General features: G+C 41.8%; 1 protein-coding gene across 2 annotated transcripts in view; it reads left to right on the forward strand.

The window, feature by feature from the left end:
- The window catches only part of LOC133464434 (pleckstrin homology domain-containing family G member 1), a 49,794-nt gene that overhangs the window by 5,947 nt on the left and 24,001 nt on the right, over positions 1-19,846 (forward strand). Inside the window, exons 1-2 of one of the 2 annotated variants that reach the window (XM_061746415.1) lie at positions 4,794-5,200; positions 17,026-17,576. In XM_061746415.1, the coding sequence (XP_061602399.1) occupies positions 5,191-5,200; positions 17,026-17,576 (561 nt within the window). In that variant the 5' untranslated portion in view covers positions 4,794-5,190. Of the gene's footprint in view, positions 1-4,793; positions 5,201-17,025; positions 17,577-19,846 lie in introns of those variants that run through there. The other variant, XM_061746416.1, reaches the window with a different exon arrangement.

A 19,846-nucleotide genomic window follows, 5' to 3' on the forward strand; every position in this document is an offset into this window, starting at 1 on the left:
GGGGAAAAGTACCGGGGAAGGTCTTGTACCTCTCAAAGCAGCCCTGGTAGTGAAGTAATACTTCTGACATTACCTGGATCCCCCAGGGCGGGGCTTGAAGTGCTGAATATTTCTGACTGCCTGAGCAGTAACTCGGTTACCTCATCATTCAATCTCAACCATAATTCATGAAGTCGGTTTTCTTTAAGTAGTACTGAGGGAGTAGATGTTACATTTTTGTAAAGAAAACATTCTTGCCTGCTTCAGTGAATGCATTTGAAGAGACCTCTGATTTTTCTGATTGTTTCAGGGGAGTTACATTATCATGCATGAATTAAAAAAAAATAGCAGGGAGTTGTTACAGTAATAAATTTTACTTCTGAGTGCAATCCTTAGGGAGACTCTTCTTTGTAGGCAGCTGGCCAGAGCAGCAGCTTTGACAATCCGCCGAGGGGTGGATTTCGTTTGCTTAGTCTACCCTGAAACACAGATCTCAGGGGAAATGTAAAAAAGACCCGTAGTTCAAATAATCTTTATACTTCTCTACAAAATATCACAAAGCGTTGAAGTCATCAATGCTGCTGATCAAAACAGACCTTAAGAAACTAACCGTTTAAATCTTGGTGGAACTTGAGATTTGGAGACTTTAATCTTCTTTATATCATTAGAGATTTTATATATTTAAGTCTTGGACAGATTCTTTGCAGCTATTTCTTTAACAAAAACATCAAACAGATCTTTAAATCATCATACAATCTTCCTCAGATCAGTTTGTCATATCGCCATCACCTACATGTGTAGCCGCGCATTTTGTGACCGAGTAGAAGAGCTGATTGTTTTTTTTCCTGCAGAGATTGGAGTTGCTGCTGTGGGGGCATACAGAGGGCATCAGATACATCTGCTTACTGCTTTAGGTTCATGTCATCAGCAGGTTGTGGTTGGCTGAACTGATGACATTAAGAGTTCCTCTCCAGTTTGCTGAGGTGTGTGTGTGTGTGTGTGTGTGTGTGTGTGTGTGTGTGTGTGTGTGTGTGTGTGTGTGTGTGTGTGTGTGTGTGTGTGTGTGCGTGTGCACTAGAGGTGACAGGTGAACAGTTGAGATCCAGAGCGGAGGATCGAGGCCGTCGTGGGTCAACGTACCTTCTAAATCTTCTGTTTCTCGTGTTTCTGTGATGGTGCTGGGGGTGTCTGTTAGTGCAGTGATTGAGAGACAGATAAGTTAACAGGACTCCATGCTGCTGGGACCAGTGGGTGGGGGGTGTGGAGGAGAGCACATGTTGAGCTGGAAGTTTGCTGACGTAAACGTGCAATGAGACCAAGTAGGGCTGGGCGATATGGACCAAAAGTCATATCTCGATATTTTCTAGCTAAATGGCGATACTCAATATATATCTCGATATTTTTTCTGTGCCTTAATTGGGGTTTCCCCCAAAGCATTATAGCATAGCATCTCTGTTAGCATCTCTGTTAGCATCTCTGTTAGCATCTCTGTTAGCTTCATTTTTTTCTGAGGCAAACCCTTAAAAAAACAGTCAGTTTTAATACAAAGCCTCATGCCAAATGTCACACAGGTTCCTTTATTAACAGAGGTCTGCACAATATCAAAATGTATAAAACAAATGAAATAAAAATAAACTGCCTGCATATATAGAATAAAAATGCTTCTTGAATAAAATAAAACAAATATCCCTTTCCTGCATAACAATTAAATTAAAATACCCTGTGCAATTAATAACAATGTAGACAGTAACAGGCAGACTTTTCCACTGAGGTTGACAGTTGTGCAAATAACAAAACATTTGTGCAAATCTCAAATAAAACATTCAAGTCAATTTGTCACAAAATAAGCTATATCAAAATCATTAAAAAAAACATGTTAAAAAAAAAAAAAATCGATATAAACGATATTGTCATATCGTGTTTGAAAATATATCGATATATATTCAAATCTCGCTATATCGCCCAGCCCTAAGACCAAGCTTGCTGCACTTCACACTGAAAGCAGGTCTCAGACGCTGTAGCAGGGATGAGCAGAACAAGGTTTCCAAATGGTGTCGGCTCCCAAAATGTCATCTCTTCATAATGTCAGAACAGAGGTGGGCCGAGTACGCAGCTTAATTACCTGAATCAGATGCTTCTGGTTAAATGTCACCCCAGTACAAGTTGAGGTTGCTCACTCACACCATTAGCCAAGTACTTAACCTACCTAAAGTACTTCAGCATTTACTCTTAAAAAATCTGAAGCATTCAAAGGGTTAGGGTTAGTGTTTTAGAGAGTACATGGATATAAGTTCAGTTGTTCTGCATCTTAGTCGATATAAACGGCTGTTAACTTGGATGTTTTAGCCCTGTTATGCTTCAGCAATGCTGCTCAACGGTTGTGACATTTTATATATTTTTTATATATATATATTTACATGTCATGTCTTTACATGATGTCTTTAAACAGCAGAGAGTAGTATTAACACCGATGATCGGTACCAGTACCGATGCCTTCACTTTTATACCGGTTCCTGAATGTACTTTTCTCTATACAAATTTTATGAAATTAATTGTAAAGAGTAAAGAATTACATAACACATTAGCAGACTAATGTTGACTTCAGCTTTGGTAATTTGACTCTAGGAAGTTTCAAACAAATAAATAATTTTAGTGCAAACCAACAAATTTATAGTGCAAAAGAACATTAGCAAACAAGTGTATTGTTTAGTGCACCTGGCAGTGCTGCATAATAAGCAGCTTTAAATCACTTTTTTAGGAAAATCAACACGTTTGCTTTCTCTGGTGACAGACAAGCCCGTTCCTGGCTAACGGTGTCCCCAGCAGTAGAAAATGTATGCTCTGACGATGTGGATGATGCTTGGATAAAAAGATACCTGCTTGCCAGGTGTGGTAACATTAGCCCTCACATCCCACCACCAGATTACTGGACTGACAGAGTTTCGTGTAGATGGCAGAGCTCTGTACTGCCCTCCCTCGACCAACCAGCCATCCCAATAGTTGACCACAATTTAACAAACTAACATCTGTTTGTCTTAAGTAATTCACTTTTTATTTAGCTAGATGGCAATACACTGAATTTACGCAACAAACTAATCTTCAGTTAACGTTATATTGTTCACGCTTCAAGTCACCTCTTAAGTTGCAGCAACATTAACCTCAGAACACGACATAACAAGTTGGCAGAATGTTGCTAAACGTAGAGCTATCAGCTGAAATCCCAGATACTGTACCGTCCTCTGTACTGGATGAAGCGGAGCCTGGTGGAGGAGATTATGAGAGACGCCGCTCTCGCTTGGTAACGCTGGGCGGAGTTGCTGCTCAGGGGAAGATGGATGGAGTTGGGCCTTCTTGCATTCAAACACGGAACAACTTTCTGCTCATACATTGGTCCCGTGCACATTCAGCTGCGTTTCCAGCCTTAGCAATTACACTCTCTTTCCAAATATTGCAATGTGCACTAGTGGCATCAATAAGGGTGGTACCAACGGATTTAGGTCGGAGCCATAAAAGAACGAAATTTTGGTACACGGCCCTACCTGTATCAGTAGCAGAACTGATGAAATCCTAATGAGCTTCATCCCGTAGAACCATTACCGGTGGTAGGTTTCTGATCATCTTTTGTGCTCATGTCCTTTGTACTTCCGCTAAATCACCAAATGTGATCATGTCATTTAAAATAGGAGGCTGTTCTGTCATGATATTTTTTAGAATTTTAATCATTAAAGTGTTTCCGTGCGTTTTGGAGTGAGGAAACTTGGAAAGGCCCATTACACTCTAGGTGCCCTGCAGCAAACGTAACAACCGGTGTTTGTTCGTGAAGTGGAGTCTTATGTCAATTTCAGTTTTGTCTGGTTTAGAGGAAAAAAAAACAAAAAAACAAATACATGTTTGTCTTCACTTTTTTCCCTTTCAATGATTCCATTAATGAAAACTTTCAAAACTGCAGCTTGTTTAATAACATCCAAACCTTTTTCATCTTTCACCTGTTGTGTTTCCATGGCAACTTGTTTTAAGGCATCATTGAAATCAAACTTGAATGACTCAAACCTGTCACATAATATATGTAATTAATCAAGGACATGCATTTGATTAGCAGCAGGATACTAAACCTTTTACTCCTGTTTTATTCCTATTTTGATTAATGTGCCACGTTGACTAAATGAGATAAGTGCTAATATTGAATCTCACATGTTGCTTTTATAATTAAGGAATCAGAAGCCCAACAGTTTGGGAAACACTGTTTTAGAGTGAATTTCATGCGTTCATCTTTTTTCCAAATTCTTCCACTTGTGGCGTGTTTTGTGCTCATTCTGTCCAGCCTCTCTCTAATCTGTGGCACAATGAGCGGCGCGGTGTCTCACAGGGGACGAGGAGCTTTTGTTTGCGTCGGCTCACGGCCTATTGATCACCCATAACCCCCCCCACTCCTTCATGCAAAGAGGGTCTGCGTGTGATCTGTGGAGCTGTGCGCCAACAGCAGCAGTTCAGCTGCCCGCTGAGCGTGCAACGTACACGCACTCTTAAAAGGTGTCACCTGCCCTGCAAACTACTGAGGAACAAGCTAAAAATGTTGGTTCATGGGTTGAAGAGTTAAAATAAAGATGGGAAAAGAAAAGAGTTGGAAAAGGAGAAGAGTCATTTAATGTGGAACTCCCAGCTCCTGGTAATCTGCAGCAAGAGAGTGGAGGAGGAGTCAGGGGGAGGGGAATACCCAGCAGGGAGGGAGCAGCAGAGGAGCAGAGGCCATTCACTTTGACACATACACACACACTCATGCAAACACAGGCTTGAACATTTCTAGACGCACACATGCACACATTGGATGTAGCAGGGAGGGAGGGAGAGAAGCATTCAGAAAGAGAAGCAGACGGAGGAGATCTTCAGCAGACTGAAGTGAGAGAAAGAAAAGAGCCCAGAGGAGTGTGTTCAGGAGAAAACGCAGCCTGTGTGTGTGTGTGCGCGCACGCTCCTGTCTGTGCTGTGGAGGAGCGGACTGCACTTTAATCTGGAGAAAGGATTCACAATGACTGGGAGAGTTTGGGAGACCTAAATATTTTTCTTAATTTTTTTTTTTTTTTTTCATTTTACTCTTTGCTGGAAATACTTTTTGGAATACTCTGGATATGCAACCCTCTCTGGGAATCCTGTTTCCATTTAAACCTGCTCGTTGTCACTTTTGAAAACTCTAAAGTTTCCATTGAAGCCACAATGCCTACTGGTAAGCAGGAGCTATTTATTTATTTACTTTTGCCCTCTCAAAGAATATTCAGCAGTGTTTCCCAGAAAGTCTAAATGATAAGGACATGTTTCCTCTCAGGTGATGTTGTGCCCTTGTGATCTGGGCTGTGGTTTGTCTGGAATTGTGCCGCAAGTCTGCAGAACTCATGTGGATTAAAATGATAATCATGAAAATGTCTAACTTTAAGTTGTGTGAGATGACTTGTCCTTTTAAGTGGTGCCTTGTCAAAGAGCAGACAGCAGCATGTAAACACACAGTCTGCTCACCAGTGTCTGGTGGTTGGATTGTTGATCTTAGTGGCTCTTTTGTATGGAGGGTGTGATATTTCTCCTCAGCTGACAGCTCCTTGTGAAGTGTCTTTACGTTGTTTATCTCTGTGCAGTGCCATTGTTTTCACATCTTGCTCGTCACCTCTGGTGTTGAGTACTACATATTTGCTTTCTCGCAATTACATTTCAGATGATGGTCAGATGATGAAGCACACACCCTTTCCTGTTCTTTCACACACTACTTTGTTGGCAGCTGTGGTTCTTATCATGAGCGATACATTTCTGCAGAGAAATGCATAACTTTTTCTTAAGTACATGCTTCCTGAATACTTTGTTTTCCAGCTCTTCATATCTCTTAAAGTCAACACACGTGCTTGTTTCCTCTGGCTGGGTGTTGGTCTGACTGAGTGTCGAGATGCCATTCTGGAGCCTGTGACCCAAATTAGAGCCTTGAGGGCAGCAGCTGGGGGAAGCTACAAATGGGATCGGGCGCAGAAGAGAGGAGGGGGAATAATTACTTTTTAGCGCAAACTCTTTGGTTTAGAGGTGGAGGAGACAATGGATCCCTGCGTCCTCCTCCTTCCACCCTGCTTGTCCAGTCCTCTGGAAGGGGAGGGCATCAGCCGCCACAGAGGTGGAAGGAACTGCAGCCCCTTCTGCTGTGACTGCATGGGTGGAGGGTGACGCTGGCTCCTTTTGGATCAATCAGTCAAAAAAAAAAGTTTTCCTCTCAGTCTTTTGCCTGGTCCGGGCTGAAATTCAGTGAGGTCAGAGAATGAGGCCAACATATCTCACTCAGAAAAGGGGCGAGGGTGTGCTGCAAAGGTTGCATGGGTGTCCCAAGGGTGGGTGCGAGAGTGTGTGTGTGTGTGTGTGTGTGTGTGTGTGTGTCTGAAAATAGGGACGGCTTGTGAGCACAGATGTACACCAGTACTGTCAACTCAGACTACATTATACATTCCTCGCTAACGTCCACAGTGTCAATAACAAACGACACAAACATAGCCTGTAGATATAGATGAGGCCAGTGCTCATGATATGAAATGTGTGAATGTCTGGTGACTGATTTAGTTAAGGGGTTTACTTTTCATGTGAAAGAAACCATTTGTTCCTAATTAGCCGACCCACTGCATGTGCAAGTGTTTACATTAGCCATAGTTTGTTAGGCCACATGAGTCTGTAAAGTTGTACATAAAGTTAAAATAGTCGGTGTTTGCCAGCATGAGGTGCATCGAGACATTTTTAAATATTAAGGCAACTACAAACGCATGGAGTGCTGCTGGGTGTAAGAAAAGTATACTTCAGGTGCTCTTCGGCATGGGGATCCAAAAGATTCAAAAACAATTTGGAAAAACCGAGGCACTCAAGAAGTTAGAAAAATTAAAAGGCCTTTATTAAATCATGGCTAAGAAAAAGTTAAAATGCCTAGAAAAAGTTAAAATGCCAACATGTTTCGGCCATGTAGGCCTTCCTCAAGGCAGATAGCAAAGACATTATATTGTTAGGAGACTGTTGTAACAAGTGGAGCTTGTTCTGTGCTCACATGTTCAAGACAGAAGGCTTGCTTTCTCTTCGAACTCCTTGTTTTACTCTATTCATCCCCTGAAACATCTGCATTTTAAGATATTCCCGGCCCGTGCAGCTCTTTGTTGAGCCGTTGGTAAGTGCAGTGGAAACCCCACCCCGTGCCTCCAATCCTATCTTTCGCCTGTCTCCGTGTCCGTAACCTCTGTCCCCTCTCTTCTTCTGCGTCTGCCCTCCACATTTGTGTGGCTTCAGTGTTAAATTCGGAGTGACACTTTAAAGCTCTTAGTGTCAGTTGACATCAAGTATATGTCTTTATCGTAAATAAGGGGCGACTTTTCATAGACTTGGCAGAAGATGAGAGGCTGAAACGGGGAGGACTTATGGTATCAAATTGGGTTTTTTTTTTTGGCTCAATTTGCAGGTAAAAACAGCATCAAGACAATTTGGTGGATTAGCTAAAGATGGAAATTTAGGGGTTAAAGGACTACAAATGGAAGGGGTTCACAAATTAGAAAAGAAAAAAAGAAGGCAGTGGGTGGTGTTTGACCTTTGGCTTTCCTTCTCATCTTTTCTTCCTACTTTCATTCCTCTGGGACATCTCCTCCTCATTCCTCACTCTCTTGCCGTCACTCATATCCCTCAGCTTAAAGACCAGCCAAAGTGAAGACAAAGATGACTCGGCTGCGAGTCATGAAATGCACTTCCCTCTATCATTGAATATCGTTTCCAGTCTCTTCACTCACACCGAAACAGCTTTGGATTTAGTTGTGTTTTCAGAGCTTTTGGGTGTGTACTTGGCAGCAAGCTGCACAGGCCGCATGGCCTCCAAACCCAGTTGCCATCTGGTAGGCCTGCTGCAGTATAAACAAGAACACACGCAGTCAAACCACTTTGATTTAAGGATCTGAGAGCTTTTTTCAAGTGTTTGGTCAAGTCCTGCTTGCTCTTCTTCCTTGTCTCTTAGATAAAAGCATCAATCTTTCACTCCGAACGTTGCTTCTTTCCAGCCGAAGATTTCAGCCCCTTGACTCTTAACTGTTCATTGTTTTAATTAAGATGAAATCAATTTGCCTTTTGAAAGAGATGATCGGTGGGTTTGAGTAGAAGACTGATGACAACAAGCAGCTGTGGATTTTTTTCCTTCTTACAACTTCAAAAGATCCTTTTCAAAGAGAAGATATTGCGATAAAAGAAAAAGAGTGCTACATTGCGTGATCATCTTTTCCTTTCTGAATGCGAAATGGCATTAATTACCCTCCCATGGCTTCTATTTTTACCCTGTTGAGCAACAAGTCCATTTCTTTCTGTGTTTTGCTATTATTTGCATTGCACACATTTGGCACAATAGTTCTTACTCTTACTCACTGTCTGATTTTTTTTTTTTTTTTAATTTCCAAACTTTTGAAGTGAATATTTCATCTTTGTTTGCTTTCCATATAGCAAAAGACCACAGTTTTCAATTTGCAGAAAAAGGTTATCGAGCAGTTGATGCAAAGTGAAAGGTTTAAAGCTCTCGGGGATTATGTTTCTGACCAAAAGCTAATGATGCAGAACAGCTGTTGGATATCTTCTTAACTGGGCAAATGAAGACTCACTGCATTGAGTTTGAGGGTTCCCAAATGCAAATATGAGCCATGGTGGTCCGTAGGCATATGATGTGTACCGGCTGCTCAGTGTATCTTTTTACTTGGTATAGTATATCATGAAAAAAGTGTGATTGGAGCTCATGTAGAGAAACAATCTAATGACCTGAGTTTCAGTCAGTAAGTAAAATATCACGGCCAAAGGTCAAATGTATTTGGCACTTTTAAAAATAACAAAGTTGACCAAAGTGCTTTACGATCAGATAACAGTCAAACAGAAATCATAATTTAAAAGCAGGAAAACATGATAAGCATTTAAAAAACAATAAAATCAATCTGTCTGTGTGTTATACTCTACTCAGAATTGGAAGTAGAAGAGAAGAAATATGTTTTCAACGTTGACTTGAACATATCTGAAGTCTGAGCAGTGCAAACATGAAGAGGCAAGCCGTTCCACCGCTTTGGAGCTGTCCCTGCAAAAGCTTGGTCACCTCTAAGCTTTAATCTTGATTGTGGAACATCTACAAGCAGTCGGTTGGTTGGCCACATCACATTGGATGGCTCATCCGGGCGGCTGTACAGACACTGCAGAATGTGGTTGCTTTCCTCCTTCTCTGAGTTGGCTGGCTGAGGGGAGACCACTTTATATATGTTAAAGCAAGAAAAAAACATGTTTTTCATAATAGGTCTCCATTAAAATTAATTCAGAATTGGATTGGGAGCCAGTGGAGGGATGCCAAGACTGGAGTTATGTGACCACGCTTCTTGGTGCCAGTTAAAAGTCGAGCTGCTGCCTTCTGAACCAAATGCAGACGTCGCAGAGAAGATTGATCTAAATCAACATACAGTAATCTAGAAATGGGGTAACAAAAGCATGAATTACTTTTTCCAGGTTCTTTGCAGGGAAATAGGGCTTCGCCTTATCAATGGCCATAGGTGGAAAAAGCTTTATTGGCACAGCATTAATCTGTTTGTCCAACTTAAGAGAGCTGTCAAAAATCACATCCAGATTCCTGACAGCAGATCAACTACATGAGGCCAAACTGCAGACCACATCTGATTTTCCAAACCAGACGACCTTTGTCATCTTTTCATTAAGGTTCATGAAGTTACGTTTCATCCACATTTTTAGGTGTTTGAGACAGTCTAACACAGGCTGTAGTGAAGAGTTGCTGTCTGATCTAATAGCCATATAAACCTGGATATCATCAGCAAAACAATGAATAGTAATATTATGCTTTCTTAATATAGACCCAAAGCCAACATATACAATGAGAACAACATGGGGTCCAAAATAGAGCCTTGAGGAATCCCATACCTTAAGGGAGCTGAAGAAGAAAAGCATTCACCAACGTGAACTGAAAAGCGAGGAGAAAATAATAGATTGACAGCAACAGAGAGAAAATGGGTCCAAACAAGATGACTGGAATTTTATGTAACTAACAATGGTGTAAAAACTGTAAATAAATTAGAGGAAGCAAGAAAATAATGGGGATTTTGAAAAGAAAGTAGGAAGAAATCTTTGGTCTCTTTAAGTCATGATGCTGATATTCCATTTTACCTACTATCCATGATGCCATTCACACCTGAAAGTTTCCTTTAGTGTCTCTTGATTAAAAAAATAAGTGGTTTAGACATTTAGTAATTTGGTGTCAGTTTTGTTTGTGGCAAAATGTTTTGAAAGGAAAGTCTGCCTTATGCTCTGGTTAGTTTAATTTCCTCCAATATCAGGACGACAGAACGTTTCTTTGGTCAGTGGCAGCAATAGATTGTTCAGGAACGCACCTGTATGTGAAGTATTGTTGACTGTTGTCAGCTGTAGGATGTCATTTTGCTTTGTCTTTTGAATGTCATTGAAGCAAGACTATGAAGTTATGGTAAAATCAAAAGGTTAGGGGGAAAAGTCAGTAGTGGCATGTTTTCTTTTTATCAGATTGTTGTTTTAACTTTCTTTTTAGGAAGTGGGTTGTGAATGCTGTGGGTAGTTTGTGCTAATCAGTAATATTTATTTTTCCTACAGGATTTTCCATTACGCATGCATCTGCATTTGTAGATCAGCTTAATACACTCTGTGAAAAGTTGTATTTGTGAAATCATTAAGACAGGTCTGAGAGGACATGGGGAAGTGGCTTGGCTTTTGAGAAATGTATGTTTTTATATACACTGAAGATTATGTTAAATACTTTTCCATATAGCCATATAAATAATGTGCAGACAGCATAAAGCTTTATGTGCATGTCCTTACATTGCAACCTAATTGAGTCCTCCTTTTCATCTCATCCTTGAAATGCTTCCTCTTTTGCCCTCTAATCTGAGCCTCCAGATGTAGTCTAACCAAGTTGGGATTTTCCTCCATTTTCTTCCTTTGAAATGAAATGCTCTCTTTCATAAACTGTGTTTTGTTGCCGAATGTATTCCCTGGAAGTCGTGTTTCGGGCTTTGTTGCTGGAACCATCGTACTACAGATTGTCTCTCAATTACTCCTGTTCATATCCAGTGATTACAGAAACCACTTCAACTAAAATAAGCATTAAGAATACTTTTGCTGTTACTCTACATCAATCATCCCCACATAACACGGTTGTTTTTGAGGAAAGTTTTGTTTACAGCTCAGATGTCCACAGGAGATGATTACATGTTCGTTACAAGGCTCTGGCAGAGCTCTTTGAGCTGCTTTGGAGGCCCATTGAGGCCGTGAAGAGACCCTGGTGGTCACATCTGTTGTCTGCTGACCACTCCACGACAAAGAGCACTTCAGGTGACCATAAAGTGTGTGAGTGAAGTGGACCAGTTAAGTTTAGCAGGAGTCATTAAACCTGGCTGCACTGGAAGTGAGAAATCAGAGCTTCTGTTGGAGCATCACCTGCATTTGTGATGCTGTGTTTTCATCTTGATTAGCATTATTTGTAATGTATAATGATCAGTGCAGTGTAAGTGATATTTATATTTAAGTGAGAAGGTAAACAAGACAATCCAATTGTTTTTTTTTTAAATCTTAACGATGGCTGACTTGAACTCTTGGTTTCTACCCATTTTATTGTTACTGTATTGTTGTATAGTCATTTAATTTCCACTCATTTGTTTAGTAATTACAGTGAACACACTTAATTCCCCGCCTTGAACTCTGCATTCATTCGTCTGATCAGTCCTCGGCCTGGTTCCCACTGGTTGTTGCTGTTTGCGCCCCCGGCGAGCCTGATGTTCAACATATTAAATCCCTGCTTTTTGTCTCCTGATGGTCAATGAAAGCCAGAGATTGAGGCCAGGTTGCTCAGACACTTGCTGTATTCACTCTCTCCCTTTGGCATGAAGCTCAGCTCTGCACATTATCTTAATCCTCACATGCACAAGCAGAGACCAGCACACACACACACACAAGAGAGACACGGTCTGCATTAGGAGCATAATTAGAGATCATTTACAAGGATCATGTTGAGCATAATCTGGACAGGAGGTAACTAAATATTGGTCATTTTTGGTGTGTGTGTGTGTGTGTGTGTGTGTGTGTGTGTGTGTGTGTGTGTGTGTGTGTGTGTGTGTGTGTGTGTGTGTGTGTGTGTGTGTGTGTGTGTGTGTGTGTGTGTGTGTGTGTGTGTGTGTGTGTGTGTGTGTGTGTGTGTGTGTGTGTGTGTGTGTGTGTGTGTGTGTGTGTGTGTGTGTGTGTGTTCAAGTGAAGAGCCAGTTCACCCAGGAAACGGTCAGGGTGTGCCCCAAACATGAGGTGGGAAGGAGGGCCTGGGTAAATACAAGATGGGGCAATCTCTCTGTGATGTTTGGGTTTTGTGTTTGCTCTACTTGTGTGTCTGTGCGTGCGTGTGTGTAGACTGCATGTGTGTGCGCGCTTTGCCCACCCGCATCTAGCTGCCAAAACTAGTGTGAGAACTATTAAGTAATTAGCTTGGTTAGCCTTATCTTTGGAGTGATAAGAATAATGCACTTTGTGTGAAACACACACACACACATACACTGTTAACTAATGTGATGATAAGATTCATCAAAGGGCAAAGAAAACCCATCAGTTACCTATTAATATCATGGCTTTAATGTAATTGAGCCCATTGTGCATTGTGGACATGAAAGCAGTGTGTTGCACATGGAGAAGCGGGTCTGCCGGCTGGGATCTCGATCCTAATCTGGGGGAAAGACATATATTTGCACATTTGAACATCGTTAAAATTATTTGAGTAAAAATGATACTCTGGATGTGTGGGGAAAAAAAACATACAAAAGAAGAGCCAAATCATTAAATGATTGCTCAAATGCATTCTTCGTCATTCTACAATAATAAACAAAAAGGCACCCGTCTTGCACTATAACGCACCTCAATCGCATTTGTACTCATCTCAGCACATTAAATCACAGCTGCAGCTGCTAATTGAGGCTTTTCTAAAAGATTAAAAGGCCTGAGTATTTGTCCACCTTTTCACCTTGTTCTTTTTCGCTCTCTTTCCTTGTTGACCAAGAGGCAAACAATAAAAAGCTTAGACAGAGGTAAACATGGGGTAATATTGATCCATCTATCCAATATTTTATTGGAATATCAGCTTATTGAGAGAAATGTAGTCAGATCAAGTCACATTGAGCTTCCTCTCTCACCTGAATTTGGGAGTTTAACAAACTTACACGTCCACTTATGTACATGACATTTTACAAAGAGTGAGGATTTAATTCAATAATTTTGTTCATTGTGAAATAAATATACAGTAAAAAACACCTATTTTTGTAAAAGCTATCACAGTGTTTCTTATTCTGACACAGTGCATTGCTCAGCTTACCTGACGGGTCTGCAGCAGTTTTGAAAGTACCACAGTCAACATGAACTCCTTCTCAAAGCTGAGGTTTTGCAATCGTGTATAACATCACATTTATGTCTGATATCGAGTGAAAGACAATCAAAAAAATGCTAATTCCTCTGACAAATTCATCAGTTGGAGTTGCTTCTGCACCTTCTTTGGTATTTCTGCTCTCAAAGTTTGCTCTCTCAAATGAATCCGACTTTGGACCTGTTAGACTTGGTGATTGGTCATTTTTAGTACGATCACGGCCACATGGATGTCAATCCGGATGTCCACCCTGACTTTAAATGACAGATGATATTGCAGGCATCTCAAAGTTGCATCACCTTTTAAAGGATGAGCAGCAGCAGCAAATTATAGGGCGCTCTCTGGTCTCCATCCCCAAATCTGTCCTGATGCATGTTTCTAGTAGAACATTGATTATGGATTTATTGGGGTACATGTGAGTTTCTACCTGTGCAATATGTATACTGTACATACAGCTGCACAGGATGCATCATCCACAGACCCAGACCGTATATATCAACTTTGTTGTTTTACATTACAAATTAAAAAAATGGATTCCTATCTGTTGTTAAAACATGTGAGTTTGTTGGAGGTCTGATACTGGGCCTGTTTTCTGAGTAAAATGGTCTAGCTACCCTGATAGTTGTTTTGTATGTGTGTGAGGGTTTTGCTCATTAGATTCTTTCTCCTTTCTGAACTTTAATTGTTAAAAGTGGGTCAGGCCTGGGAGTGCAAACACTTGGGTGAAGACACACACAAGACACACTCACGCATGGGGAATCTGTTCCAAATTTGTCTGAGGAAAATCCAGTTCCATGCCACTTCAGTTTTTGGACGCATCAGTTCCTTCCTGCTTTTCTTGGCATCGGTTGTGAAAAAAATGAAACTAGAGAAAGATGTGATGCAGTGCTCCACATTCTTCCTTCGTTGTTTTCTTTTTGTTTTCTGTGGATTTTAATTCACTTGACTTTTTCTTCAGGGGTGCAGTGCAAATAGGGAGTTTTCTCCAATTTCTATTCTTTCAATAAACATTAAAGGAGGAGGGATGAACAAGAAATATTTTAGCGGGTTTGAGGACATAAAGCATATAAACGGTTGATGAGGTAACTGTAATGTAAAAGTAGTTTCAGATAGCACAAGGCATCATCACCCCACTTTGTGCTTCGTTTAGTTCGACAGACCTCTGAGGTCTCTTTCCTACGTCTCTCAGCCAAATGTTGACCTGCATTCTTCTCTGTCATCAATCCTGTTTCCAAACTCAAAAAACAGCTGTTTTTCTCTTGCTCTCGAGCGTGTGTCGCAAACACCACACAGTAGAAAGAAAAAGGTATCGAGGAGTTGGTGAAGAAAACCTGATGGCTAAAACTCTACAGGCCTGTGTCCAAAATGGTTTGGATACTGTGTAAAATGCAAATAAAAGTAAAATATGATGATTGGTAAATCAGTTTAACCACATTGAGTTTGATATAAGCCTAACAGATGGAGGGAAAGAGTTGGATTTGAATGAGTAGATATTGTGCTTAGATTGTGTACTTCAGATGGATGAGAAAAACACCTCTTTGACTTGGAAAAGTGACACACAGGCTCTGCTTTGTCTTTTTGTGCTCGTGTAGTAGTAATTGCCAGTATCTGATCTGTGATGCTTTTATCACAGACCAGTCTAACGAGTGTGGCAGCTTTAAAAAGAGGCACTGCCACAGTAAAGACTCATTCAAGGTGGTACGACCGTGGTTTATTTGAGCTTGTTCTCAGTTTCTGGTTTCGGGTTTTTAAACCTGAACCTGTGATCAGTGCTTCTTTGAAGTGAGACAGGTTTTGGGTGAGCCAGTGCTGCTGGCGGCTCGAGTCCCACTTTTCTATAGAGCACTGAAGATCAGTGTTGCCACAACATGGCAGCTGCTGGTTTGTCGGTGCGTCGAGCTTTGATGATAAAGACTGGTGTCAAACTCCCACTGAGCTGGTATGAGGCTCTCTCATGTTGTTCTTCCTTTGCTTCATCACTCTGACTATTTGCCCTCTGTTGTTCCCATCAAAGCCTTTCTGTGAAGCAGACCTTGGAAAATGTTGAGGGGAACTTGGACGCCTTCTTTCTGTTACGCTGCATGTGTGGGTTTTTACTTGGGCCGGCCTGACTGTGGGGCCGTGCAGGCTGGTAATCATATCTTAACGGATTTCCACACATAGACAAGGTTGTGAGCCAGTTTGGCACGGGCTGAATGCCAGAGGGACCCCAGTAGGTGCACACAAACGTGTCTGTCTTCCGTGGAAATAAGGCTTTCATTCATTGCTCCTGCTGGATTGCTCTCAGCATTACACTGTTAATCTTGTCATTAAACTCAGTCTCTTTGTCTGTATCAATGCACAACTGTCCACACGGACACACATGCACATGTTCATCATTGGCACAAATAAAGCAGGATTCCGAGGGTTCTGTTTTTTCAGGTATGTTTTCTCACGGGAGGTAGTGATGGCCATCTGCTTTTTGTGAGGAAAACACCGTGGGTGGAACTGGGGACAAGTCTCGGAGAACTAGTGGCCGCTGTACAGCGGGTGGTCAGTCGGACTGTGGTCAGCAGGAATGTCAGGAATTGCGATGCTAAACAGACGGAGACTGTAAGAGTATGAAAGTGTTACTGTACGTGTTTGCAGTTACATACAGGGCTTTTTTTAGTGCTCGTGCTCGTGCTCTGTGACTCTTAGATGTGGCATTAATCTGAATTTTAACGTCGCTGCTTTTGACTGTTTTGTGTCACTACATCGTTAAAATAGTATTTTGATAGTTTAAGACCTCATGAAGCTTTTAACATTACAGAATGATATAAACCCATTTGTGGTATTTTCTTTAATCTAGCTTTCAGGTAAAGATGATGTTTTATGTAATAGAGATTTTGAAGTTCTTAGTAGCAAATTTTAACTGAGGTTGACAACATGACCTGATATGATGATTTCTAGATTTAGTTCCAGATTTAACTTTTTATTTTATAGCACACACCAATCAATTAATTGCAATGAAAAGCATTCTACATTATTGGGCCATTTAGAGTAAGATGGATGTTGAATGATGATACTCTTTAAGGCTGCTGCCTGATTCCTCTGGTTCCTAGTCAGATCCATCCCTCCCTCGTAAAGCTGTCGTGTAGGACATCACAGTGGCTTTGTCCATTATTGTTGTGTTGCCTTTGGTTCTGGGCCATTGTAACCACCTGGACAAGAGACCAAGATGTAGGACTTTATGTAACGTCTGCTCAGACTGTTCAACTTCGGAAGTTTCTCTTGACAAAAAGGAATAATTATCCCTGTCATCTCAGGGCTTCCAAAGAAAGCAGTAAGTCAGCTCAGTGCTCCAAAATAATTTCTATGAGGCAATTTACCATTTCCCCACACTGTTTTGGCCATATGTGCTGTAGCGAAATCTTTGCCATGAATAGTTTTTTGATAGACTTCATGGAGCCCATTGGCTTTATTGTGATGAATGAGAAAGCTTGTGGTTGAATGTTGTTCATGTCACGTTGGCCTTAAAAGTTAGCAACTAGTTGAAAGAAGATATATGTACAATTGAGGATTATTAACTTTGAAATAAAATGCCTTAATGTGCATCTCTTCCTCTCTTATATTGCTTCCAGACGACTACAGCTACCTGCAGGATGCCTTGCCTCCTCTTCCCGAAGTCCCGGACTCCGGCTCAGCCCTGAGCTCCGTTGACATCCCTGCGCGGTGCCTCCGCAACCCGGCCTTCCGCCACGCCTCCTCGCGCTACTGCTCCGCCATCAGCATGGACTCCTCTCCAGACAGCGCCGAAAGGCCGATCAGCTACAGCTCCACCTCCTCCTCTGCCTCCTCCCGGGACAGTCACTGCTCCCTGGGCAGTCGCTCCACTCTCGTCGCTGCCCCCCACTGTAACCCCGTCACCTCGGACCGCGACTCCGGGGCCATCCGCCTGGAGCTGGTCCCTGCCAGGCAGCTGGCATGCTGCGAAGAAGATGACAAAAATGACGGCGGGGGCAGACAGGGCAGCAAACAGACTCCAACTGAACACTCGGAGCCGGAGCTGAGTCCACAAGGAGGAGAGAGGACGGGCCCGGTCCAGGGGCCCAGGACGTACGTGGACCGGGTGGTGCAGGAGATATTGGACACGGAGAGAACCTACGTGCAGGACATGCGCAGCATTGTCGAGGTATGAGAACATTAACCCCAAACATTAGTACTTTATGATGAAGCACAACACGTGTAAAAAATTAGGAAGGGATATGTGGACACATTTGGCAGAACATCAAATACAGGGTGAGACTTTGAAGACTGCATCATCTGCAAAATGCATTTCCTCTTGTTGGAGACATTATGACAGAAATTGATCACACATTGTTGTCCAAAAAAGGCTGGGAAGGATGTGTTTATTATTTGGCAGTGGATTTCAGTATATGAACGTCTGAAAATTACACCTCCATTTAAATTCAGGCATGTCATTAAGGTGCAATCGTCTGTATCAGAATAGGAACTGAAGATGTTATGTGCATTGTTTTTCCCCAGTTTTCTGTAGAATTTGACAAATTGTCCAATTATAACTCCAGAACTGTGTGTGAGCCTTCTTTTTGTTTTTCAGTAACATATTTGTATTAGAGATGCTGAATAGAGAAACCTCTTCAGACTCAACCACCCAGTTTGTTCATATGTACCAGCATGTACTATGTCAGAGAAGATGCAGAGTTGGAATGATACGAAAGACTCCAGGATGCCCTTGCATACCGTTTTGTGCACACAGGGGTGCACATATCTACGCTTAACATAGCTGGGATTAAAATGTAGATTGTGCAATTCAGTCAGTAGTCTAATGACTAAACAGTGGCTGGGAACCACTGCTTTTTATGCAATAAAGAGAGGAGGAAACTTGCATAGGATTGTATAGTTTCCCATTTCAAAGATCTCATTTTTCAAAGGGAAAGGGGGGAAAATTGGAGTGAAACGTTTCTCAGCTGACCCCAGATCATCTTTATAGGGGTGTCGGCCTGACGAATGCCTGACCTCAGTGTTTTTCAGGCGGAAAACGGAGCTCTAACTCATCAGATAACATACGACCGTTGGGATTTGTGTGGTTTTTCCTCCCTTCACGTGACACAAACTGCCTGTTGCCCGCTGGGAACCTTTCATACAATAAGGTCACCTGTGCTTTGCAGGCGGGGTTTGGTTGAGTTACACGACACCAGCGCCTTTGTGCTGACTGCACAGGCAAACACAAGCTGTATACATACACAGCCGAGCAAATGTGCTTGTTTTGTGATGTTGGCTTTGAACCGCAGGGATACACATTGCCTCCAGTTAGAGCTTGAGTGGCTTTGTGACAAAAACTGGATGTAGTGGTTTACATCAAACCTTGCTCTGCTTTCTTTCTCCTTTGTGTCTTTGTTCAGCTCTTTTGCTTCATCTGTGGGAAATTTAAAGTGAATTGTCCTGAGATGTGATGGTCTTGTGCTGCATGTTTGACCGACGCAGCTCAGGCCACAAAGCATCTGAGTGAGAACTGTGGGATTTGTCATCTCTTTGGAGCTTTGCCCTTCTTTCCCTACTTTACCATGTTTAACCACACATCTGTCTCATCTCTGGACATGCAACTCATGTGACAATTTGCATGTTTATTTGCATATTTTTATCCTTTGAAAATATGATTTAAAAACTAGCATTTGAAAAATGTAGGGAATTCAGATTTAGAGGTAAGATGAGTAGAAAAAGTGAGGTTCTTGTTATGTTACTTTGGGTAGCCACCCTTGATTGATGTCCTACCCTCTCTCTTTCCTTCATCTTTGCCTCCCACTGTCAGGACACAGAGGTCAGGAAAGTGGGTAAAGAGAGAGAAGTAGGAAGAGGGATTTAGTCCCGAGATAACGATGTCCAAAGTAGGCAATGCGAAACACTGAACAGCGCTCAGGATCTGCACTTAATAACCCGTTGCTGCCTCTGCTCTGCAGACCACCTATTTCCAGTAGTGGATTAGACCACCCAGGCCCTGGACAGCCAAATTCACGTGCATTTAGCCATTCCTCACTCTTTAATGGCAGTTTCAGTTAGTACATTGAGGATAGATCGCATTGATTGTGCTTGTTTCCATTAATTGGGCTTTTAACTTGACATTTAACCTCTTGTGGAAAGAAAACTTTAGCACATCAGCCATTCGTTATCAGCACTGTCTTCTTTGGCCTGTCCTGCAAGCCCGTCTCATTAATCCCTCTGCTTAGGCTGCTTCCTTGCAAGGGAAGAGGGTGTGACGGCCTCAACACAAATATTTACCCAGACTTCCTTAGGTTCACCTGCGTTTCATCTGTCAGCAGCACTGTTGTTGGCTCTTCTGGCTTTGCAGGACTTTTTTTTTCTTCTAATTGCTGCACTAAACAAGTTTATTTGGCTTTTGTCAATTTGCATGCATTTTCCTCAACCTTCAGTAGTTGAAGCTCT

The sequence above is a fragment of the Cololabis saira genome, chromosome 18, assembly GCF_033807715.1.
Source record: "Cololabis saira isolate AMF1-May2022 chromosome 18, fColSai1.1, whole genome shotgun sequence".
Taxonomy (NCBI): domain Eukaryota; kingdom Metazoa; phylum Chordata; class Actinopteri; order Beloniformes; family Belonidae; genus Cololabis; species Cololabis saira.